Source organism: Strix uralensis, chromosome 20, assembly GCF_047716275.1.
Source record: "Strix uralensis isolate ZFMK-TIS-50842 chromosome 20, bStrUra1, whole genome shotgun sequence".
Taxonomy (NCBI): domain Eukaryota; kingdom Metazoa; phylum Chordata; class Aves; order Strigiformes; family Strigidae; genus Strix; species Strix uralensis.
In genome coordinates this window covers 13,371,156-13,395,179 of record NC_133991.1, presented here as the reverse complement: position 1 = coordinate 13,395,179, position 24,024 = coordinate 13,371,156, and the positions used below count along the sequence as shown (strand labels likewise).

Sequence of the window (24,024 nt, the reverse complement as noted above, 5' to 3'; positions counted from 1 at the left end):
GACACCGGCCCCCGGGGGGGCTGGGGCGGCTGCGCCGGCTCCTGCGCGCTCCCGCGCGCTCCCGCCTCCTCCGGAACCTGGGGGGGGGGACGGGGGGGGGACCCGGGCCGGGCGGGGCGGGGGGGGGGGGCACATCACCCTCCCTTGTTATGTAAAGCATTATGCAATGACCGCTCCCCCCGGGGCAGCCCCGAAGGGCGAGGGGGTGATGGGGGGGGTGATGAGGGTGGGGGGCTGATGGGTGTGGGGGTGATGGGGTGTGGGGGTGCTGGGTGCAGGGGTGATGGGGTGATGGGGTGGGGGGGTGATGGGTGTGGGGGTGATGGGGTGGGGGTGATGGGGGGGATGATGGGGTGTGGGGGTGCTGGGTGTGGGGGTGATGGGGTGCACACCGAGGCTCCATCTCCAGCCCTGCTCCACAGACCTCGTGGTGGGAGCAGAGTCTCCTACTCGTAGCTGGACCCCACCTGTCTCTCCAAGGAAACACGTTTTTTCCAGCTTCTCGGAGTCAGTCAGAGCCAAAGTCCCTTGGGAACGGTCACCCGTGGAAATAACCACAGAAATGGGGTCCTGCCAGCCAGGCTCCCCCTGCTCAGGCCGAGCCCCCCGCAGTCACCGTCCCCCTCGCAGCAGAGGAGCCCACCCCCCCGCTGAGCCCCGGCTCTGCCGCCGATCCCTGCTCACCCCTGGGAACCACCAACCAGCCCAGCAGAAGTTGCCTGGGTGAGGTCCGGGAACGCCGAGGGAAAATCATCCCCCCCATGGACCCAGAGCTGAAACCTGCCACCGGCCGGAGCCCGGGGTTCCCCCTGGAGCCCCTACGGGTGTGTTCGGTCACGGACAGCCCATAGTGCTCAGGAAACAGACTGGGAGCATGTCCAGACATTATTATTTCAAGGAGCTTCAAATCACACTAAAAGCTGTCTCTCAGCAGTGATGTTGTGGCCCTAAACCCCAACTTTTCTGACCTTTGAGAACTTAACTTCGCAGCTCAGCAAACCCAGGTGTTGCACCCGCGTTCCAACAGCTCCACTTAAATCAAACGACATGAAGCAAACACCTATTATTGGTAACTCTCGAGTCCCACTCTCGTAGGGCCCAAACACATCTGGGGGGCGTTGGGGAAGCAGCAGGGTGCTGTGCCGTGTCGGCCTGAGAGGCTGTGCCACATAAAGGGGGCTCAGCTGGGGGGGGGGTCCCAAATTCTGGGCATGACGTGTCCTCCAGAAGAGCCGTCGCCTCCCATGATTCAGGGCTGAGGGCTGGAAGGAAACTCCCACCCCGGGGGGCTGCGTCCCTGCTCCGGCGGGGCAGCTGGCAGCTCTGAGCTCGGTCCTCAGCTGGATGCTTTGGCTGAAATTATGAGCAGGAAATTGTTGATATATTGTATTTCACTGAGTCAGGCAGCAAGTGAGCTCACCCCTCAGCGCGGGCCTGTTACCCGCAGGCACCAGCTCCGCCGGGAATGATGCTGCTCACGACCATATTCGGAGCCAAGAGCAGATGAAAAAATCTGATCCCCACTCTGCAGAGCCTGAGAGTTGTGCTGAGTTTCACACCTGCAAGCACAGAGAGAGCCTCAGGCCCCACGGATGAGCCTCGGCTGGCTGCGGCGGGGGGATCACAGGGGGAAGCGGCGACGGGACCCCGGGGGGCCAGAGGAGAGGCCGGGGGAGAGGCTGAAGCTCTCCCTTCTGCCCCTGGAGCCCAGGAACCGCCCCACCCCTGTTTCAGCACAGGTATGTTTTGCCAAGCCTGTGAGATTTAAAGAGTAAAACCAACTTTTATTAAAAAAAAAAAAAAAGTTATAAAATAATGAGAACTTTTTAAAACTGGAGTGTTGACATAGCGCATACACGCTGACACATCCAGCACCTTTCAGGTGCCCCTTTGTGCTGAGCCCAGCTGGGCGCCCTCCAGGCCAGCACGCCTGAGACAGGTTGCCAGATTTGGCCCGTTATTTCCCAAAGCTTTGCCCCCTTCCACCGGGTGTCACGGGCCATGCTCCCCGGCCCCCTTCCCCCGGCGTCGCTGCGGCCCTCAGCTGGGCAGAGCAACAGCCCTCTGCGGGACAAATTGCATTACTTAGCTCAAGCAAATATCCCTGCAAGTCTGATATTTTCAAGTCCCTCTGGAAATGTTAAGCTAATGTTAAATTTATCAAAACCCTCCGTCATTTTAAGGAGCTTCTGATTAGGTTCTTCAAAGCAATTAGAAGACACACACATAGGCTACATTTCAATTAGGTTGAAAAATAATATTTGAAGCAAAGTTAAACTCATTTTTAAATTAAACACAGAAATTCCCCTACTAGTGAACTTAAAGGTCTTTCCCCAACCTCAACGATTCTGCAACTCTTGAACAAACATCTCAGCTACGATGGGATCAAACTGCTGTCACGGAGAGGCCACGAGCAGGCCCACAGCTCTCCTTTGCCACCCTCCCCTTGCAGCTGCCCTGCCACAGCCCCCAGCCCCATCCCCGGCCCCCCCGCAGCTGCCCCCCCGCCTGCCCAAAGCACCGGGGCTGCGGCCTGCGAGGGCTCTGCTCAAACACCGGCACCCCCCGGATACTCGACCCATATACCTCCACACCCCTACACTACACCCAGACACCTACACACCCCTGGGGGCTGTGCCCACCCCTCGCTGCCGGCCGGAGCCCCCCGCTCTGACCACCCAGCACCCCCCACCCACCCAGGGTGGGGACCCCCAGACCCGGGCAGGCTGAGCCCGGCGCTGGAGGCTGCAAGCTGCCGCTGCCTGTACCACTGCCAGTACCTCTGCCTGTACCGCTGCCTGTACCGTTGCCGGTAGAGGTCAGTGTCGGTCCGGAGCTGCCCGCAGCAGGCAGCGGCCCGCGCCCAGCCCGCAAGGCAGAGCTGCTGCCTGCAGCCCCTCGCATCCCCTGCATCCCCTCGCTGCATCCCCTCACTGCTGCATCCCCTGCATCCCCTGCATCTCCTGCATCCCCTCGCTGCATCCCCTCACTGCTGCATCCCCTGCATCCCCTGCATCTCCTGCAGCCCCTCACTGCATCCCCTCACTGCTGCATCCCCTGCATCCCCTGCATCTCCTGCAGCCCCTGCATCCCATTGCTGCATCCCATTGCTGCTGCATCCCCTGCATCCCCCTCGCTGCAGCCCCTCACTGCTGCAGCCCCTGCAGCCGCTGCAGCCCCACCGTCCTCCCTCCAGGACAGCTTCCAAGGGGCAAAGCCCCACTGCCACGCCAGCGCTGCCCACACCCAGGGGGTCACAGGGAGCCGGTGGGTGCTGCCGGTGTCCCCTTGGAGCACCCACTGCAGATGGGGTGTCCCCAGCCGGTGTTCGCCAGGCAAGGGGTGGCCGGCTCTGCCCAGCAGCCTCTGGAGCTCAGTCATGCACCGGGCTGGCGACGGGGACCCCCCAACTCCTGCTGAGGCTGAAATGGCAGTTGTTGTCAACTCATGGCGTCGATCACAAACCACCTCAGAGCCGTCAGAGAAGCGTCTCCCGCCTCTCGGCGCAAGGGGGGAGCGGGGAAGGGCTGTGGGGTGGCTGCGGAGCAGGACATGACGGTCGCTGCAGCCGTTAGCCCTGGCCCTGCTGGGCCACGTCCCAGTCAAAAATGCTGCGAGCAGCTCTCGGGGTGAAAAGCCACCAGTGAAACCAGTTCACTGCGGAATGGTGAGCACAAGCAGGAGAGGGGATGGGAAACACTCGCAGCGTGTGTGCACGGTGGCCGAGTCCGAGCTGCCGGGCAAGCACAGCGGAGCAGCCGGCATTACCCCGTGCACGGAGGTGCGCGGGGCTCCGTAGCCTCCCCTCGCAGTTGGTACCCCAGCGCAGTGACCTCGCCCCCAGGCAGCTCTCCGTCCCCCAGCACCTGACCTCGATCGTTCGCAGGGTCGACTCCTGTTCAGTGCAAAACCAGTGGAAATAGCACAAAGCTGGTGAAACAGGAGGCAATCGGAAGTCACCACTCCCTCCTCCCCCACCTCCCTGACTGCAATTGCTGCTACTCCAGTCGGCACATGAGTTAGGGAAAGCCATGGTGAGACATTAAACCAGCCCCCCCCCGCAGCGAACTGCACCAAGAGGGACAAACAACGCCCTGGCAAGCGCTGACCTGCTGGTGACACACGGGTGAGAGCTGCTCCTCATGGGGCGATGCTTCTCCCAATAAGAAAGTCTGCCCTCTCCTCCTTCGCACAGAAACCCGTCACCTCTTAACGTGTCATTGCAGGAAGAACTCTTCTTTTCCAGAGCCACCAAGCTGGGGGAGGCCCCAAGAGGAGGCAGCGTGTCTGGATGGGCGTTAGGAAGCCCTGAAGCTCCCGACTGCACTGACCGGGGCCTTAAGCAGAGGTGGCTGAATAATTCATTGCCACCCAAAAGCTTGTGTGTGCACATGCAGACCCCAGACCTCAAGGTCACCTTTTCTCCTGATTTAACGATTTCTCTTTTAGCGTGAATTAAACTCACTCTGTGTAGAAGAGCCCCGAAGCCCAGCCCAGAGATAGGCCCCGAACAGAGCAGCCTTAGCGGGAGGAGGGCGGCGCAGCCCAGCCGAGCGTCAGAGCAGCTCCCCGCAGCAGCCCTGGGTCTGGGGGCTCGGGGATCAGCAGGCTGTCAGCTGACGGGGGGGCGCTTCCATTCCTCTGCGCCTTCGCCGCGGGGGGGAACAGGCCGCTGCCTCCGAGCTTCCCCCGCCGCGACAGCGGCGCAGCGGATTTAGTCATCTTTGGAGCCGCAGCTGCGCTGGATAGCACAGGCACAAGGGCATGAAGAATTAGTAACCGCATGAGTAAACAACCTGCTCTCACCCCCTCCCCGACCACAGCCTCCGGGAGCTCTTCTGGGACCGGCTCTGCCCACCGGCTGCCTGGCGGAGGCGGGTACCTCCCCCCCCCCATCTGCCCCCGCATCCCCCCGGGAGCCGCGTCCGTGGTAAAAACCCCGCGGGGGACACGAACGCTGCTGGTCCCCGGCAGCTCCCCAGCAGCCCCCCAAGCCCCCAGCAGCCCCCCAAGCCCCCAGCACACCCCCAGATCCCCGCCCGATCCCGGTTTTCGGGCCCGCTCTCTGCCCGCTGCCCCCCCCCGGGGCCGAGCCGGAGGAGGCAGCTCCGGTTGCGGCTTCAGCACCGCGGACAGCGGCAGGGGGGGGGGACGGGAGCGGCGCCCCGGTCTGGGGGGGGCTCTGGGGCCTGGGGGGGGTTCGGGCAGCGGAGCCCCGGCCCCAATACAAGGGGGTGGGATGTCCCCGGCGCTGAGGCCGGTCCCCGCGGCCCCGCCGCCACCGCCCCCCCCCGTGGCGGCTCCCCGCCCCCCCGCCCCGCGGAGCTCCCCAGTTCCGGTCACGTTGCCGCCTGTTTACGGCGGGGCCGGGCCGGGCCGGGCGAGGCGGGGCCGCCGCAGGCAGCGCGGGCAGCGCGGGGACCCCGGCCCCGGCCCCGGCCCCGCCGCGCCCCCCCCTCCATGACACCCAGCGAGCGGCCCGCGGGGCCCCGCCGCTCCCCCCAGGTAAGGGCCCGGGGCTCGGCGGGGGAAGGCGGGGGGGGGGGGGGGGGCAGCCCGGGGAGGGTCTCTCCCTGCAGGGAAGGGTGGGGGGGTCCCTCCAGAAGTTGCCTACGGCCCCCCCGGCGCCTCTTCTAGAAGTTGCTGCAGCCCGTGAGGAACCACCCGGCGGCGGCGCCGGCAGCTGCGGGGTGAAGTGTCCGCAGGTCGGACCCGGGGGGGGGCGGAGAGCGCAGCCCCCAGACCCCCCAAGCGCGGGGCGGCACCGCGGGGGTCGCCCAGTGAAGAGGCCGATTGATGCGGAGCGTTGGGGCTGGGCCAGATCCTGCTCCTTCGGGGTCCCCCCCGCTCCGGGGGAAGCTCGGCCTCGCCTTCACCATCAGCCGCGAGCGAGGAGCCTCAGCCCCGGCTGTTGGTCGGGCCGTGGTGTACGGAGAATGGGGAGAAAACACGGGAATTGGTGATCAGCGTTTGTGTCAGTGTCACCCTTCAGCAGAGGTTGGCAGGTACCGGGCAGCAGACGGGGCTCCGAGGGTCGTTGGGCCGCGGGCGAGGCCAGGGCAGGTTCCCCGCTGCCTTCCCCAAGGCCGGGATTTCACCTCTAGTTTCTATTCCTGGCATCGCCTCTTCCTCTGTGACCTTCCGCCAGATTCTTGGCTTCCTGCTGCCTTCTTTTCCTGCATTTAAGGCTGTACTTGCTTCGTGGCCTTGCTGCAAAGTTTGGGTTCTTATTCTCTGCGATGGTAAATACTAAGCAGAACAGATTTCTAGTTGTATCGGTGTTTGTTCCTGCGTGTGTTTTAACGCGATGGAGAGGGGGTTGCTGGCAGCCACCGCAGGGTGAATTATCGACCTGTTCCTGCAAACCTCGTTTGTGCCCTCCGACTCCTCGTGAATTCACCATTTATGGGGAAAAAGGATTTTGCGGATAAGGGCTGGGTCTGGGTGTGACGGTGTTTGGGGGGGGGTGTGTACATGCAGTGCCGTGTCTGCCTCTCAGACGCATCATCTGGAGCTGAGGGGGTTTCCTGGGTCAAAGTCTTGGGATTCTGATTGGCGTTAAACGGACTTCAGTGTAGTTTTGCCCTGGAAGCAAATTCTCAAACAATCTGTCTGTGCAAAGGAGACCAGCTCTGAGTAGACTCACAACTAAATTGGTCATTGTAGCTACTTCAAGAGGCTGCTTCAGTCGTTTAGTGAAATGAGAGTTCTGATAAATTGGGATGAAATTGTGAATCTCACTGAGGTCTCCGATGGCGCTTTGAAACACCCCGCTCGGGTCAGGACCCCCAACGTGCCTTGTCCTGTAGTCACATGGTGAAATATAAGGAGTGAGGGCAAAAACCTGTGTTTTGGAGGCAGGGGCAGGCCCGCAGGGAGGCTCAGCAGTCGAGACCGTGCCCACGACTGCCCAGCGTGGGGAATTGCAGGGGGCTGAGCCCCACGTTGCTGCACCCCATGCTGGTGCTGCATCAGGCACGGGGAGCTCTGCTAAGGGCCAGGGTGGCTGAGCAGAGCAGGGAACCCTGCGGGGAGCAGCTCCCCAAGGCCCGCCCAGGAGCGTGCTTGCCTGTTCCTGGTGAATATCCCCCCACGTTCGTGTTCGTGGGTCGCACTCACATGGTCTCCCGGGAGCTGCTTGTGCTCAGCACCCCGGGAACCTCCTCTGACTTCTCGGGCGCTTTGCCAGCTCCGCTTTCGCAGCCTCTCTGGGTGAGTCCACAGTTGAGGGTTGAGGTATTAGAAGTGCACTTTTAAAGCTGAAGATCTGGTCGCGAGTGCCCCGCTGGGAGCTGTCCTGCAGCTCCTGTGATCCTGTGCTCAAAATCCTGGGTGGTCAGGCAGGAAAATGTGTTCCTGGAAAGCTCTCGGTGATGGAGCAGAGCCCCGTGGGTGCTCCAAAGCTGGAGAGAACCACTCAGCCACACGCTGCTGGGGGAAGGGGCCAGCTCAGGCCATAGGCGTCACCTTCAAACGGGGTCAAAACCCTCTGTTCGGCTGATTGCTGCCTCCTTTCCAGCGCTGTGAGCACGTACGTGAACGAGTGTCGGAAGCACGAGGGCGCAGAGCATCCTTCAAGCTAAAGAGGGCTATCACTTACCTTGGCTTTTATTGTGAATGACGTTGCTTTCACTAGCTGTAACCTCACACATCACTCCTCAGAGCCGCAGAGTACATGGTCACTGTGGAGGCTTCCACCGCCGGCTGCTTTGGCGGGTTAGAACGAGTCTGGACAAGAAAAATAACAGCCACAGCAGCAATGGAGTTGAGAGTTTGGTTCTGAAACCCTCCGGGGTAACGGGGGGCACAGCCTGGGCCAGGCGAGAGCTCCCCCGCTGCCTTGGGGCGACGTTGGAGACGCTCGAGCTGCTCACAGCTGCTGCTGAAGCTTCGTTACCAGCTCTGGCATCCTGACCTGTGACGGGGTTGCGAGAGGCACGGGAGGGATCTCCCCATCGCTGCCTGCGGGCAGCGGCGCGACCGTTACCGGCCACGTCCCCGTCTGCCTGCGACGGCAGCTCCTGCTCCTGCCCCCCTCCACAGCGAGGTGCTGCCCCCCAGACACGACCCCTCTGCCGTTCCTGCCACGGGCTGGGAGCTGTTTCTGAGGGGCAACGGTGAAAGTCACGTTGGAGAGGCAAAGCTGAGCCTAACCCGCTAAGGATTTCCCATTGCAGCTTTGGAAACAGACTCTTTTTTTCCCCCCATGCCCAGGTAAATTATGCAGGCTTTTTATCTGCCAAATCAGAGACAACAAGCAGATCTCAATTCCAGAATTTTTTTTCTTTGACTTTCTTTACAGCTTGGTATTTATCAACTATTTATTCTTAAAGGAAACTATTTATTTTTAAAGGAAGATATTTTCATTGGTAAAAAAGGGTAATTTCCTACTTAAGAAGGAGGGAAAGTTCAGTGGAAAATCTGCAGCCATTTCTACTAAAGGCATTGCAACGAGACAGAACAAAGTGCTTGAAAATAGCACTACATATCCCCCGGGCTCCGTCCAACCTACTTTCTGATGTTTCCCGAGATGAGGTGCCACAAGTCCCATCCAGATGCCGCTCCAGAGCCCGGCGCACGGGGGGATGTGCCGCGGTGTGATGCGTGTTCCTGGCCCGTAGCAGATGCCCGGTAACTTCTGTAAGTGTTGCGCTGGCACAGGGACACGCACCCCCCGCACACCTTTAACGAGCCCCCGTCACCGCCAGCGCTCGCCGTGCAGAGGGCAGATGCTGACTCTCTTGTCTACTCATTACGGTGCCGTCAGGAGAGGCCGTGTGACTTACAAGCCTTAAAAATCATCGTCCTGCCACTCAGAGGAACAGGAATGATTAGGAAGTTAAGTCTGGAGCAAGATTACTTTTTTTACCCTGGTTCCATTTTAAAATGCCCGTCCCTGAGGGGCTGCAGGTCCCTGGGGTTCCGGGACGTGCCCATGCTGTCCCTGCCTTCAGCCAGGCCAGGCCAGGGCTCTTCTCACTTACCTGACACTGTTCCACAGGGAAGCTTTAAGCCGGTACAAATCCTACCTCCCACAGTAAGCACCTTAAATCAGAAGCAGGACCTTTGTATCTGTTACTTTTATGCACTGCGGCAGCCTTTTTCCTGCTTTCCCATCACATTCACGGTGTGATTGGAGCATTTCTCTCCCTGAAGAGCAGAGCCATCCTAAAACTCAAAATTTCATTATTTTGCCTCCAGAAATGTCTCCCTGGGACATGAAAAAACCCCACTGACAATCCACCGTATTTGCCAAAGCCAGTTCCCATCACCCAATATTCTTATTTCAGGCTTTTTGTGGAGCCCCCACGGGCAGACACCCCCCAGGCTGCAGACCCTGCCATGGAAGCCCCAAGCCAGCCCTCTGCATGGGACAGCCAGGCCAGCCCCCAGCCCCCCCCCAGCTCAGTCTGACCCCCTCAAGCAGGAGCAGCCGCAGGAGAACACAATTTCTATCATTTCTACTTATTTACGTGCCAGTTAGGTGCTGCGGCTGCCTCTGACCACCCCGCCTGCGCAGCACCAGCATCACAAGTTGGGGTACCCCCCCCGCCCCCTCCCAGCACACCCCACACCGGCTGCAGGAGAGGGGCGGCAGCGCTGGAGCTCCCCAAAACCCTCAGCACTGGCCACCTCGGGGGCATCGCAGCCGAGAAACCCCCTGTGGGAGCCAGGCACCAGCCCCTTGCAGGGGGGCTGTACCCGGGGCGGGGGGCCAGGGCAGCCGCTGATCCCCTTCGTTCTGGAGTCTCGCTGCAACCCCCCCTTTCATGAAATAGTAGGAGAGTGGATACCTGACTTTAAGGATTTCACGACTCTGGAGAGGCTTTGGCAAGAGCAAAGCTCTGAACTGGTGGCACTGCCAAGATCACTTACTGTGGAATCGAGCTTCAACGCGGTTTGATTCGGGTTTGGTCGCGGGAATTATCTGCAAGTGTCCTACATACCGAGCTGGGCGTGCCGTAAACACGAGCCAAAGCGCTCGCTCAGTTCTGAAGTTTCTATAGGAAGAAAACTGAGGTCAGACAGGGGCGAAGGAGGGAACGGAGCAGCATCCCCGGGGCAGGACCGCACGCTGTGACACTGCCCCTCCGTTTGCTGCAGCTTCCCCCCGTCCTGGGCTGGGCGCGGGGAGTAAGGACAGATCCCACATCCTCATGGAATGGTATTTCCCAGGATTAAGGGCTCTTTCAGGGGTTTATTTTTATCTCCGTGGTGCAGCGGCACAGGTAGGCAGCTCATGCTGCTGCTTCGCTGAAGCCGTTAATTAACACGTGGTGATGGACCCCAGCGCGGCCGAGCTGCCCGGCGCAGGACTGACGGCAGCTCTTGTCTGTTGGGTGAATTACCAGGGAAGACGTTTCTTCTTCTGGAAGACAATATGAGTCTCCTTGCCACGTAGCACTGATGGGGTTAGATGGAGCATGTTGTATTCTTCATGTGTTAGATCTCTCCCTGCAGTTACCGCTTCGTAATATGCGGCTTGTCAAGTGAGAGCCAAAATCGTCGCTGGTGCAACTCCCACCTGGGGACTGCGGGGAGCAATCCTGTCCCAGATGCAATCCTGCTCGGTGACAAAACATTTCCTAGGGCCAAATTCAAAATAGAAACGAGCTGTTCCGATGCCAGGGTCCGTGCGGCAGCGTTTTCTGCTCACGCAGCCTCTGAGCCGCCCAGCCCCAGCACGGGCCGGACGGCAGTGGCGGGGTGGGGGGGTGGCTCAGGGGCCGTTCCCCAGGGGTCTGCCCAGCAGAGCTGCTTCGCCCACAGCCACGTCCCCACGGAAGGGCTAGAGGAGAGCAGTCAGCCCCCTTGCACCCGGCGGGCTCTGCCCCTCGTGAGGGCTCCGGGGACAGGGCTCGCGAGCGCTGCTGCGTGTCTGATCACGAGCCGTCTCCGCTCCCCGCAGGCCTGGACGGTGAATTTGGTTGCGATGGAGACCGTGTCCCTGGAGCACCAGATCCAGAGCGTGCAGCGGCACATCGCTTTCCTGAAGAAGGAGCAGATGGAGCTCCTCCATGACCTGCACCTGGAGATCCTCCGCCTGCAGAAGCACTGCTCAGGTGAGAGTTGGGGCATGGGAGCATGCCGGGCAGGAAAGCTCCTCGCCGGCACCCCGGGGCCCGGGGATGGTCTCTCGGCAGGACGCGGAGGAGGCGAGCGCCCAGCCGCGGGGGATCCTGCTGGGTGGGGGATCAGGGGATCCATATCCCCTTCAGCCTGCACCCCTGTCCCGGGTGCCACCAGCCCCTCCCAGACCACACCACGTGGCCACCAAATCTGGCGGGTCAAACCCTCTGAGATCGCTCCTCTGCCAGCGGGTGCCAGCAGCTTCCTCCAGCTGCAACACTGGAGAACCAGAGCAATTTTCATTCTGGGCATCAGCTGGCCGGGCGGGTGGTAAGACAGGAGGCTGTGTTGATAATCCATCATTAAAACCCTCTCCCTTTGCTTTCACGCTGTGCTCAGGGCACACTTCTGAACGAGGATTAGCCCCAGTAGCTCTGCGCGCTCCCCGGCTGCGTGTTCCTGCTCCCTGCAGTTGTTTGGCTCCCCTGAGGGGTTCACTGGTGTAAGGAAAGGGCAAAACCCAGCATTAGCCAGCAAGATGGTCCTGCCTTTTCCTCCCCTGCTCCATGCCCACAAAGGTATTTTGGTGATGAAAATGTAAAAGTAGTTCATCATGTCTCCCAGGTACCAGTAGACAAGGGGAAAGAAGAGGGTTGAACGCCGTCTGTAACTGGGACGTACGAGATCATGCCACGGCCACTTTCAGAACAGGAGGAAATGTGATTTTCTCATTTATATTTTGTTACTCTTTTATGGCTGCCAGCCCCCTACTCACAGCCCCGCTGCGGCGATGTCGCCCTCCCCTTCAGCAAGAGCGGTGGCTCCCCGGCCTCCTGCCCGCCACCGAAACTCATTCCAACTTGTGCCGTCTCCCTCATCAATAATTCAGCCGTAGCTAATCACTCCTTGTCTTCCAGCCTCTCGTCCTCCCTGATTCGTGGGAAACAAAGACATGTCTGCGTCGATAACATTGTCCGGTTTTCCCCATCCTTTCCAAGCTTTTGCTGTTCTGTTTCGTTGTTTTACGGCCTCTGCAGACAGGCGAGACAGCGGAGTTCTCGTGCCTAAATGGGGCCGGGGTGTTCGGAGTCCCCAGGGGCAGGAATGAGCCCATCGCACAGTTGGCTATTAGCCATCTCCTTCCCGGTGTGGGCGAGCGATAGCACTGTCTGACCGCAGGAGTTGCATCCTCACCCGCGAGGTGTGTGATGCTGCATCGCAGGGAGCGGTGGGGGCAAAGGGTGTCAAGGTGACTTTGCCGATGGTCTGCGGGGGCTGTTTGCACCAGGGGAGTCGGTAAGTCAGCGCTTCCCCCGCTGTGGCCCCACGGAGCTGCACTGCCTGCCCTGGAGCTGCTGGCTCAGGCCTTAAACCTTTGTGCCGTCCCCGCTTACGTCTCCCCGAGGTGTCCCCGCTGGCGATGCCCCCCCCTTCCGCAGAGCTCTGCTTCCCGGCTGCCGCCCACTCAGCCCCGAGAGGCTCCGTTCACGGCAGCGGCGGCACTTGCCGGGTGCCGGAGCCCTCGCCGATGCCGATGGAGGGAGCGTCTGCTCCGAGGGGGAGCCAAGCCAGCTGAGCTCCTCGGGGGGGAGGCCCGCAGCAAGCCAGCACCTCTGGATCCGGGCTGGGTCCCACAGCACAACAGCCATGTTCAGAAGGGACCAGTAAATAAATAAATCCCCAGGTTTGGTGCCTGTGGCCCCATGGCAGCTCCCGCTGGCTGCAACTGACATCCCGGCAGCTTTGGCCACCAAGAGCTGGAAGCGGGACGGAGCCCCCGTGTGCTCAGCCCCTGCGAGTCCCCAGCACCCCACAGCCTCGCAAGAGGAGGGGGCGGCTGCAGGGCCAGGGCAGAGCCGGCCCCAGGAAACCCCCACAGCCCAGCATTCCCAGTCAGCCCAGTGTTCCCAGTCGGAGGCTTTACAGGAAGGTAACATGGTCCAGAACCACCCGCTCCCTTTATTGGAACGAGCCTCGCGTTACAGAGGAGAGTTGGCTTCCCTCCCACTCCCATTTTATTTGCAAGGTATGAACGCAGCAGAAATAGCAATAGATTCCTCTAACTCTTCTTCTTCTCCTTTTACTGGAAGATGAGCTCAAGCCTTGTGGCCGTAATTAGCCTGATGGGTGGTGTCAGCGCCGGCTGGTGCCGGGAGCAGAGCGGGGTTTGGGGGGATCCCCGCAGGTGATGGACAGCAAAGCTGCCCAGATGGGCTGCGCCGACGGGCCCTCCGCACCCTCACATGCTGGGGCACCAGCACTTCTGTATCCCACCTCCCGCTCGGGCCTGGGGCCTCGGGGAGCCCCGTGGGGTGGTGACCCCTGGATTTGCCCCTCGGGGGTCATGGGGACGGTGCTGGGGCAGGTTCCCACCAGCCCCCATGGCTCCAGCACAGAAGCTGGCACCCCGGGTGTACATCGTCCCCGAGCCCTGCGCTTGCTCAGCACGGCGATGTCCCCTTTGGAAATGGGCAACTGCTTTAGTTCTCATTTCAAATATATCCGAGACTCCAAACCTATTATTTTAGCTTCAGCAGAATACCACGTTGCCATTGATTTCCAGTGGGGCAGTCGGGAGCACTGAAAGCTTTCCAGAAACTGCATTACGTTCTCAGTTACTTCTGCCTTCTCACTACAGATTTGTTTCCCAAGACAGACGGGCAGAGCAGGCTGAGCCAAGCATTTCGTTTCAGAAGGATGGCAGTGATGAGGATTAGAGTCAGCAGGAAAGCAGATTAAAAGAAAAATGTAGGGCAAAGATTAACCATTTGAACTCACTTTCAGGGAAGAAAAAGCCCCAAAACAACTGAACGCTGCTGCTGCCCCTCCTCTCCTCCTCTCAGAGCTGCTGGTGGCTTGGTGGGCTGATAATTAATTCAAAAGAGATTGTCTGTGAGAGTGTGCAGGGTAAAGTGAACTCCAGCGAGTCCCCGAGCTCCCTCCCTCGCTGCCTTTTGTGAGCTGGTTTTGTAGCGCAGGGCTAGGCAGAGTGCAGGCAGGGAGCAGGCAGGGAGCAGGCAGCGTGTCGGGGCTGGGGGTGCAGCATGGGCACAGGGCAGCGCTGCCTGCAGCTGCCTGTGTTGTCCGAGAAGCGGCTGGGTGCCTGGTGTGCAATAACCCATCCTAACACACTCACCAGAGTTCCTGTATTTATTCAGGCCTGGGTGCTCGGGGGACTTTTCCACCAATCAAGAACCCCAACAGCAGGTTTTCACGCTCCTTTTATACACAAAAATCAGAGGTTAGTGCTTTTCCAAACACACCTATTAGATACTGATTGGTTAGTGATTAACATACAATTATAATTCAGCTTGCATAAGGCTTATACTACTACACACGCTCAGGGGAAGGGTCTTAACCTGGGCAGGGGTCTCTTGGACCTGTGGGTGTTTTTTAGTAGTATAATGCAAGTAGCTCACTTTAGGACACTCAAAAATGAGTTTTGTTGCCAAGAAATCGAACAGTCACTGTGCCAGGTTGTCAAATCACTCATCCTCAGCACAATCCCAGATGTTCTCTTGATGGTCCAGGACGTTCTACCTATTTTCTAGGGTTTGGAGATCAAACCCTATTCTTTATGAATTTCTTATCGCTCTTGACCATGTTAATCATTAACCATGGCTACTAGTACACTACATCCCCTGCCCCCGGCTCCCGGCCCCGCAGCACTGCCACCCCCTCCAGGAGAGGGGACAGTCGCAGCCCGTGTCCCGCAGTGGCACATCTGTACCCCACGGCCCCAAGGAGCCACATCCCAAAACCAGCAGCTCTGGCCCCCCAGGGAGATCCCTGCACCCGTTGCCGCTGAGATTCTGGAGCTACACGTTGCCCCCGGAGCCGGGCAGCGTTCTCCTGCAGGCACATCGTGCGGGGCCAGGGCCGTCCCGCTTGAGCCACGTGCAGAGGCAGAGATCGGCCTGGAAGCAGTAAATGATGAAATACTTTGGGTGGCAGCTTACACTTTGGCCTATTTTCAGCCCATTGCTCTGCTCTTTGTACGGATTTAAAGCACCAAAAATGGTTCAGCAACTCTCTGAGAAAAAGAAAAGGCTTTGCCAGAGAAATGGAGGCTGCCCCTCCGCCGTGGGGCAGCACCTGTGGCAGATGCCAGACCCGAGGCTGCTTAATAATGTAGAAATTGCCAGAATCGTTGTATTTTTGGCTCAGTCTGTGGCTGGTGCTCCAAGACGGCCACGCCGCAGTGATGGCCAGTGCCCTGGCGGGGAGCGGGGGGGACACGGGAAGCACGTGGGATGGGTGGGATGCTCCTTCTCAGTCCTGTTTGATTTCTCTTCCAGAGCTCACCCACGACCTGGAAATAAAAGAGCTGGAAGCCCGCCAGCAAGGTAAGAGCTCAGGTTTGTGCACAAGATAAGGGGGAGCATGTGTGGGTGTGGGGGGGCCACCCCAAGAGCCTGTGGCCAGAAGGGGCCCATTGGGGCCACCCAGGGTGGGGACATGGACCTTGTCTGCAGGGGACAGTCGGGCTGAGGGCAGGGGCGGCCACTCAGGAAAGTTTTGCCTGTGAAAGTCAGCACCCCTGGGTGGGCTCCGTCCACAGCCCGTTGGGGACGTGGTGTGTGTGGGTGTCCCCGGGGTGTCCCTTTGGGTTCCATCCTGCCTCTGCTCTGGGTGCTGCAGGCTGAGACCACCCTGGCCACGCTGCTGCCGCGGGCCAGCAAATGCCACCGCACGGCTCCAAGTGACGCGTCCCCGGCCCCAGCAGCAGCCGGGGTGGGCAGGGGCAGGCAGTGGTGCCCAGCGAGGATGCTCTGTCAGCAGCTCGGCTCCTCTTCCTCCTCCATCCCACGGATGAAGCCAAAATGGTCCCTGGCGCCGAGCCCCCACCTGCGCTTCGTCCCCAGCACCAGGGCTGGCTCCGGAGGGATTTGGGGGTCTGGCACCTGGTCTCTCAGTCCATCCCAGCACCCAGCAGACCCCTGTTTCCCCTCACCGAGCCCCAGGGTCCCTTCCCCATGCGGGTGGGCTCTCTGCTAGGGGTGGGGGCTGGCATCCAGCCCGCCAGGTGCCACCGGTGCGTCACACGCCGTCATGCGCAGCGAGTCCCACCCACAGGCCTCTGCCCGTCCTTCAGCCTTTTAACAGTTTAGAGAGTAGGATCACATCTGCCACGTTTATGGGGCAACCACCTAATTTAAGATGCCATCAGATGATTGCTCTTCGAATGCCACTCATGTAATAATTACTGCGTGCGGCTGCCTCCCTTAAGATCTCATTAGAAAGCATTTTTCCTCTGCAGAAGACACTCAGGAGCTGAGGCTGTAAAGCGGTTGCAAATTGTATCGTAAAAAGCAGATTATTGCAGGCAGCGGGAGCAGGCCCGGGCAGGCAGGGCTGAGCGCCGGCGGGTGCCCGGGGAGCGTCCGCTCCCCTCCCTGCACCCCACCAAGGGCTGGGGCAGGAGTGTGCGGCCGGGGCTGCCGAGGGCAGGGGGGGTGTGCCAGCACAGCCCGGCCCCCCCGTGCCCCCGCATTGGGCTCACGGCACACCCCGGCCCTCCCGCTGCCCACGGCGCTCGGCCCCGTCACCGCAGGGTGCGAATCCCCCGTGCCAGCGGCTCCAGCTGCCGCCTCGCACCCCCCCAGCGGGACGTGTCCCCTCCCCAGGCGGTCCCCCCGTCCCCCAAACACCTCCCAGGGCTGAGCGTGGGGAATGCAGCTGGTCACGGGGTGCAGCAGCTGCAGTGTGTGCCTGGGCCACGTCCCCGGGGCCCCGGAGAGCCCCGCGCCAGCAGCACGCCTGCCCTTTTGGAGATGACAACGTGTTTTGGTCAAGGACAAGAGCATTTTGAGCCACTGCCCACCCCCAGCCCCTGCCCCAGGGGACACAGAGTGCGTTTCCTTTGCTCTCGCAGCCCATATGTGCCCTCTGCGCACCCTCAGAGTCACTTTCAGGGTGAAAAACGAGTTACCTAGGAAAATTCTAAGACTGCAGCACGAGGCTGCAGCGAGGCAGAGGTGGCAGGTTCCATGGCAACGGCGTCCTCCGCTGAAGCTGCCTTTGCTTCCACCCCCCCCGCGTCCGGGTGTTCCCCGCCGCAGCGTGCCCGCAGCACCGCTGCTCAGGGCTGACGGGGTTCCCCAGCCTGCGGCGCGTCGGGAAAGGGGAGTTTTGGATCCCCGGCTCCAAAAAGCACCCGTACAGCCTCGATGGCGCTGCTGGGACACACTGGCCATGTGTCCATGTGCCCTCAGAGCCACGTTGGGAGCGTGCGGGGACCTGCCGGGAGCCGTGGGCTGAGGCCACCGTGCCGGGCTGAGCCCCCACTGACTCCCCTGACCCCCTTCTGTGCCTTGGCCCCGCAGATGTCCTGGACCAGGAGCTGGAGGAGAAGTGCCGGGCGATGGAGGCCCAACTGCAGGAGAAGGAGAAGGACAACCTGGAGCTGCGCAAGGAGCTGCAGCACAAGGAGACGCTGGTGGCCGCGCTGCGGTCCAGCCTCCGCACCAAGGAGCGCCGGTTCCTGGAGGAGCTGAAGCGGCGGAGCCACCGCGTCACCATCCTCGACACCGAGCTGCAGAAGCAGACGGAGGCGGCCGCTTACCTCTCCCTGCAGCTGCACGCCACGGCCCAGCGGCTGCCGGGCCCCGGGGCGGGCAAGCGGCTGCCCCCTGAGCAGCCCCCCGCCGTCCCCCCGCCCGAGGGCAGGCCCCGGCGCCGCGGGCACAGGGCGCACGCTCGACGCCTGCCCGGGGATGGGGCCCACCCCAGGGACCCCGCGCAGGAGGAGCACGACGCCATGCCCGACCCGGCTCTTTTCCTCTACACGGCGCGGCCGCATGCCCTGCAGCGCCCGCCGACGGAGCCCCCCGCGCCGGCCCATGGCATGGCCGGTGCCACCACGGCCCCACGGGCACAGAGGCCTCCCCGGCAGCCGGCGCAGGAGCCAGTGGCCAGGGCCAGGTCGGCCAAGGGTGAGGCCAGCAAGAAGCAGGGGTCTGGCCCCCGCGGTGCCCCCCGGGAGTAGGCGGTGAGCGGGCGGCGTGTCCGGGAAGTCCTGAGCCCGGCGGCACCGGGGTGGGCGCTGGCCGAGGTTGCTTCCCCCCGTCCCCTCGGAGGGGAAGGGGCAGCGGAAGGCAATGCCCTGCTCGCACCTCCTGCCTACAGGCAGCCGAGGAGGGTCCCCCTTGCCCCAAGGGTCTGAGCTGGGGGGTGCCACCAGCAGCGCTGCGGGGCAGGCGGGCAACCCAGCAGCGGGGCTGCAGAGGGGGCTGAGTGCCTGTCCAGAGCTTCCAAGGAAAGAACGAAAGAGAGAAAGGAAAAATAAGAAAGCATTCTTGCAACGAGAAGGTCTTCCTGCTGCTGCCGCACTGGGTGTGTTTTCCCCGGCCGGGGGTGCTGGGAGGTGGGGGTGCCGCAGCGAGCAGCGGGCTGTGCAGCACAGGGCTGGGGACGAGCTCAGCCTTGGGCACCGCCAAGCCACGGCCGGGCTGGGGAGAGCCCCAGACATCACCAGGAAGGTCCTCGGGGACGCCGTCAGCTGAGGGACAGTCGGTCCCGTGGGTGCCAGAGAGGGGACGGTGCTGCCATGCCAGCCAGCTCCCAGGCCCTCGCTCCCCGGCGCAGCGGCTCGGCCGCCTCTAACACGGATTTCCCCGTGTTCCGTCTACACGCAGGACTTGGCCGAGGCTCTCCCGGACACCCCTGCAGCCCCTCGCCCGCCGCAGCCTTGCTCCACACGCTGCTGGAGCCGGGCTGCCATTCACCCCCTGCGCCGAGCCGGTCTCGTCTCGGCACCAGCATTTCGGGTCTCAGTCGCATCGGTTGCCAGGTCTGGGTTTGTCGCAGCCCTTCGGTCCTCCCCCACCGCCTCCGAGGAGAGGAGGGCTCCGGCGGCTGGGCAGGATGAAGGTCTCGCTGCTCAGGCACCAGCGGGACCCGTGTTGCTCCAGGCAATACCGAGGGGCAGGTTTCGCCCCGGCGCTTTGGCTGCCAGCCCTGGCTGGCCCGGCTGCATGGGCAGGAGGACGCCGCAGCCATCGGACCCCATTTCCTTCCAATTCAGTTTGAAACATCTTCAAAAACGTCGCCCTCGTAGACCAGTCGGGCTTAGCCTGCCCGAGCTCACCCGCAGCGCGCCCATGCAGTCAGAGGTGTCTATTTTTGTAGTTCAATATTTATATACTATATTAAAATGCTTTTACGAGGTTCTCCGCAGCAGTCCCTAGGCCAGCTCTGTGGTAAAATCCATCCCTGAAGCATACGAGCTGCACTAGCAGGACAGATATTAGCAGCTTTTGTACCTTTTCTTTGGCTGTGATGTGAATAGTCAGGCTTTGGAGGGTGAGACCCCTCCTGCTCCCCCAGGGCTCCCTCGAGGGCTGGGCCCCCCCACCCCCCGCTGTGGTCCCTAACACACCCGTGACTTTGGGAAGTAGCCCAGCAAAGCCACGCCTGGGCAGGCCCCCCCCAGCTGGGCCCAGCCAGTGGTTGCCCCGGCTGAAGCCCTGCAGGGGTGTGCAGCTCCCGGGGGCAAAGGCAAAGCTCGAGCAGGAAATTTTGGCAGCCCCTGACGTGTCCAAAGCCGCTGCCTCGGGGGTGCGGAGCCCGGCAGAGCCCCCCCCAGCTCCCACCTGCCCACCCTGTCACCCCCCATGGAAGGCTGCAGAGAGCCCGGGCAGGGCACCCACATGCCCTGGGTGCAGAGATCCCCTGCCCAAAGTGCCTTCCCCAGGCAGGCGGGGGTGCGGGGGCAGCGGGGGGGTGACCACCTGGGTGCAGTTGCACAAGGGAGAAAAGCCCCGAGCCCGGCTCTGGGTGATGGGATGCGTCCCACCCGTTCCCCATTGCAGAGGGATTTAAGCCAGGCTCTGCCATGCCCCAGCCCGGGGGTGAGCAGGGGGTGCTGGGGGGGCCCTGCTGCCACCCACCCGCCCCCGAGGCAGAGGGGGGCAGCCAGGGGCCATTTGTGCTGCCTTGCACTCGCGGCCGCCTGCTCCCCGGGGCTGCTGGGCCTTCGGAAGTTGCCGTTTCTCTCAGGTTCGGAGAGGTTCCGCCGAGGATTTGTCCCTGTTCTCTTGTAAGGTGCAGGAGGGCCATAGGTGTCCCCGCACCGTTTGGCTGTTCCCTTCGCTGTGGTGTGCACAGCTGCTTTCCCCTTTCCTTCCTAGACAATCCTGATAGAGTATGTTGTGTTTTTGTTATAAAATCCTTGATAAAATCATGGTGTTGATGACTGACCTGAGCGTTGAAAAGGGGAGGGAGAGGTATGATCCTTCTTCTGTGTAAATACCTTCCCAGCAATCATCATTTTTAGTGCCTAGTATGTAAATGAAGCAACCCTGTCTGAGCTGCAGGATCCTTTCCTCTTCACCACTAATTAGCAGCTTGCTCAAGGAGTTGGTCTCATTTCCAGTCCCCCCATTGCTTCTCCCCCCTCCCGGTGCTCCCCGGTGCTCGCGGGCGGCTGGGCAGGCCCTGAGCCCCGCAGCCCTTGGACATGCAGGCGAGGGGGGGTTGTCTCCCAAAGGGATGGAGAGGGAGCACCCCAGTTCCCCCCCTTTGTGCCAGCGTAATGTGCTTGGAGAGGAGCTGTCGGGGTGAGCCCTGTGCTTTTCCCTGGCACCCTCACCTCAGAGCGGGAAGGATCAGCTCCTGCGTGCTGTACCTGCTTCAGTCACTGCTGCTTTTCTTGGGAGGGAGGGAAGCTCTAGAGATACTATATATACACTTATATATATATACATAGATGCACTTGTTTTGAAGGGAAAACACTGTATGATTGTAATAGAAATGATGTTGAGATAAATTATTTTAATCTTTGTATTTGTATAAAATGATCAAAGAGATCAAAATGATCAAAAAAAAAGAACAAAAAGACAGCGTTCCTCTTTTTTAATGAGCAGGCTGCCGTTAGCCAGAGCCAGCCCCGGGGGGCAGCGGGAGCCTGGGCAGTGCCTGCCCTCCTCTCCCTGGGCGGGGGGCTCGTGCAGACCCCCTTGGTCTCGGACTAAGCTAGCCCTCAGCCCGTGAGGTGTCCCGGGGATCTGGGGGTGCGTTTAGTTGAGCTGCGGGGCTCCCCGGGAGCACAAGGGGTGCAGCCAGCTTCGCCCCGCGCCATCCCCCCACTGCGCAGCGCGAGGGGCGCAGCCGCCAGCACCCCCGTGCTCTGTGGGGAGCAGGCGGGGTTCAGCGCCGCCTCGTGAAGCTGAACGATCCGATGGGAACGGGCGCACAGCTCGCTTGTTAAACAACATCTTACATGCCGAGAGCTTTCTGCATCCGGGCACCTCTCCTCGGCATCCCCCTTCCGCTCCGCAGCTCGACAGAGGCTCGTGGATTTGATGTGTTGGGTTTGCTGATCTCTCTTTTCCTTGTTATTTTTCCTGACGCTCTCTGAGAAAGCGATGTCTGACATTGTGCAACCTTGCAGCGGGCACGGGGTGAGTGGCGGGCGGGAGGCGACGAGGAGATGTGCCCGTGGCCGAGCCAGGTGGCAGAGCCTGTCCTGGCAACCCGGGGCACACTCCCCTGGGCTTATTTTAACCCTGGGCAGACTGGTCGGGAAGTTGACCCTGTTGATTAAAAAGCCATATTTTCTGAATGTGTTTGCTGGGGCTAATCTAAGCACTCCTGGCTGCATCCTTCCCGTCCCCATTGCGAGGGCCGAAAGCCCCCTCAGGAGGCTGCACGGTCTTGCCCGCTGCTGCCCGGCACCGAGCAGAGACCTGTCTGCGGCAGGGCCTGATCCTGCTGCCTTGGGGAAGCTTTGGCTGAGGCAGAGCCCAAGGCTTTCTGCAAACCGCCTCACTGGACACAGGGTTAAGGGGCAGAGGGGCTGAGGGGTGCTCTCCCTCGGAGCCAGCGGCGGTCAGGGATTGCTCTGCTCTGCACAGCATGTCTCCACGCACAAATTCCCCAAAATCAGCTCCGAGGAGGCAGAGGAGCAGCAGCGCTGCCCGGCTCGCTCTCCCTGCCGGGAGGGTAAACCAGCAGCACGTCAACAGGCTGTCGTTTTTGGGACCGAGGTGAACATTTCGGGGTCCTCGTGTGTGGCTTTGTGAGCTGGCTGCTGCCGGCCCCGTGAAGCCGTGGTGTCCTGCCCTTCGCCGGGAACACCAGCCCTGGCTTCCCAGCAGCCCCGATGAGCCAGTCTCGCTGCAGTCCCGCCCCAGCCGCCTCAGTGCACGCCTGTTCTTGTCACCCTCTTGCACTGTCAGTGCCTGGCTGCCAAGTCCTACGGGGAATGCAATAGGAGGGGAGAGAAAACTCCCTCCTGTCCGTCGGTTGCCTCACGCTGTGGATAAGATCAGCGATGCCGCTGTGCCAGGCCGGGCGAGCCGGAGAAACCTGGGACCGATGAGCACGGCAGCCGTGGAGGATCCCGCCAGACGACGCGGCCTGTAAAAGCGCAAAGATAAAAGTGGCACATCTCCTCGCTGGTGGAAGCTGCCCTTTGCTCCCCAGTCTGGGTTTCTGCCTCTGTCTCCTCTCTGCCAGCACTGCCTCAGGGCTGGCCCTGCCGCCACGCTGCCGTCCCGGCTCCCCACTGCGGCCACGCGGAGGGCCGGCACCCGTGGGCAGGGGGACGCAGAGCGTCGCGCTCGGTACCGCCACCATCTCAGATCCCTCCATTTCCTCCCTCCCCTCGCGCCTTCGGGCAGGAACAGGGTGGCGAAGCTGCTGGTGTGAGGGTGGAAAGTGCACCCAGCATGGAGCCAAGTGGCACCCGTTCCTCCCCAGGTCTGAAGACACCTCCGGCCTCTTCCCAATAGATTTCATGGATCTTGTGGCTTCCAAAATAAGATCCCCTTTCCTGTCATCGCAATTATGGCAGGAATGAGACTATTGGCCCAATCTCTGTATGTCTGAAAAAGCAGACCCTTCGCCCCAGGGGACGCGGGTAAGGTGCTGAGCCGCAGCCCCTCAGCCCTGCAGGGACGAGCACCATCTGCATTTGCGCGGGTGCTTCAAGGTCACACAGAAGGTCGCTGTCATCCCAGTCCTTGCTGAGGGTGTGACCGGCCTCCCTGGGTGGGGACATCACCTCTGCCTGGCCAGAGCTGTGCTTGGGACCCCGGTGGTGGCCCTGGCAGAGGGACTGGGGGGGAAGCACCCCTGGGTACAGCTCCCTTGGTCCCGGAGCAGCTGTGGTTTTGTTGGAGCAAAAATATTCTCCTTGGCTGAGTTTGCAAAGCTCAGCTGAGAACAATAAAAGCCTGTGCCTCGTGCTGGGGAGAGCCATTGTGGTGGGACAGGCGCCAAAGGTTTGACACTGCTCTGCTTTATTTGAATGTTCATTTTACAACATGACACCGTTATTCGCCAGGACGATGTTAATGTCGACTTTGCTTTTTAACCAAGTGCTTTTCAAAACGTGTTAATACCCAGAGACTAGAGTATGGAGCTGTACTTCAGCAGTTGTTGTCATATGCCTTTTTCTTAATAAAGAGATTGAAATCTGCAGAGGGTTGTACTGTCCTGCCCCACACCCGGCACCTCCAGCCACAAACCAGGAGCGTCTCTGCTTCCATCCCCAGGACTGGCTCCAGCCTCAGCACCCAGAGCCCCTCCACAGCTCCGGGGAGACCTTAGAGCGGCTTCCCAGGGCTTAAGGGGGGTGCAGGAAAGGGGGGAGGGACTCTGGATCAGAGGCATAGGGATAGGATGAGGGGTGATGGTTTTAAACTGACAGAGGGCAGATTTAGATGAGATCTAAGGCAGAAATTCTTCCCTGTGCGGGGGGTGAGGCCCTGGCACAGGTTGCCCAGAGAAGCTGTGGCTGCCCCCTCCCTGGAAGGGTTCAAGGCCAGGTTGGACGGGGCTTTGGGCAACCTGGGCTAGTGGGAGGTGTCCCTGCCCGGGGTGGGGGGTGGCACTGGATGGGCTGTAAGGTCCCTTCTGACCCAAACCAGGCTGTGATCCCTCCACCTGCACCCCCCTCCTCTCCCCAAGGCCCCAACTTGGGGAAAAATGGCTGCTTTGCAAAGTTTC

At 61.1% G+C, this 24,024-nt stretch overlaps 1 protein-coding gene across 1 annotated transcript; it reads left to right on the top strand.

Moving 5' to 3' along the window:
* Positions 1–5,374: 5,374 nt before the first annotated feature.
* On the top strand, positions 5,375–23,496 carry CCDC92B (coiled-coil domain containing 92B). Its single transcript, XM_074890279.1, has 4 exons — positions 5,375–5,505; positions 10,910–11,063; positions 15,369–15,416; positions 17,397–23,496. Exons 1-4 carry the CDS (start codon positions 5,461–5,463, stop codon positions 18,056–18,058), a joined length of 909 nt encoding a protein of 302 aa, XP_074746380.1. The 5' UTR covers positions 5,375–5,460; the 3' UTR covers positions 18,059–23,496.
* The last annotated feature ends 528 nt before the right edge of the window (positions 23,497–24,024 follow it).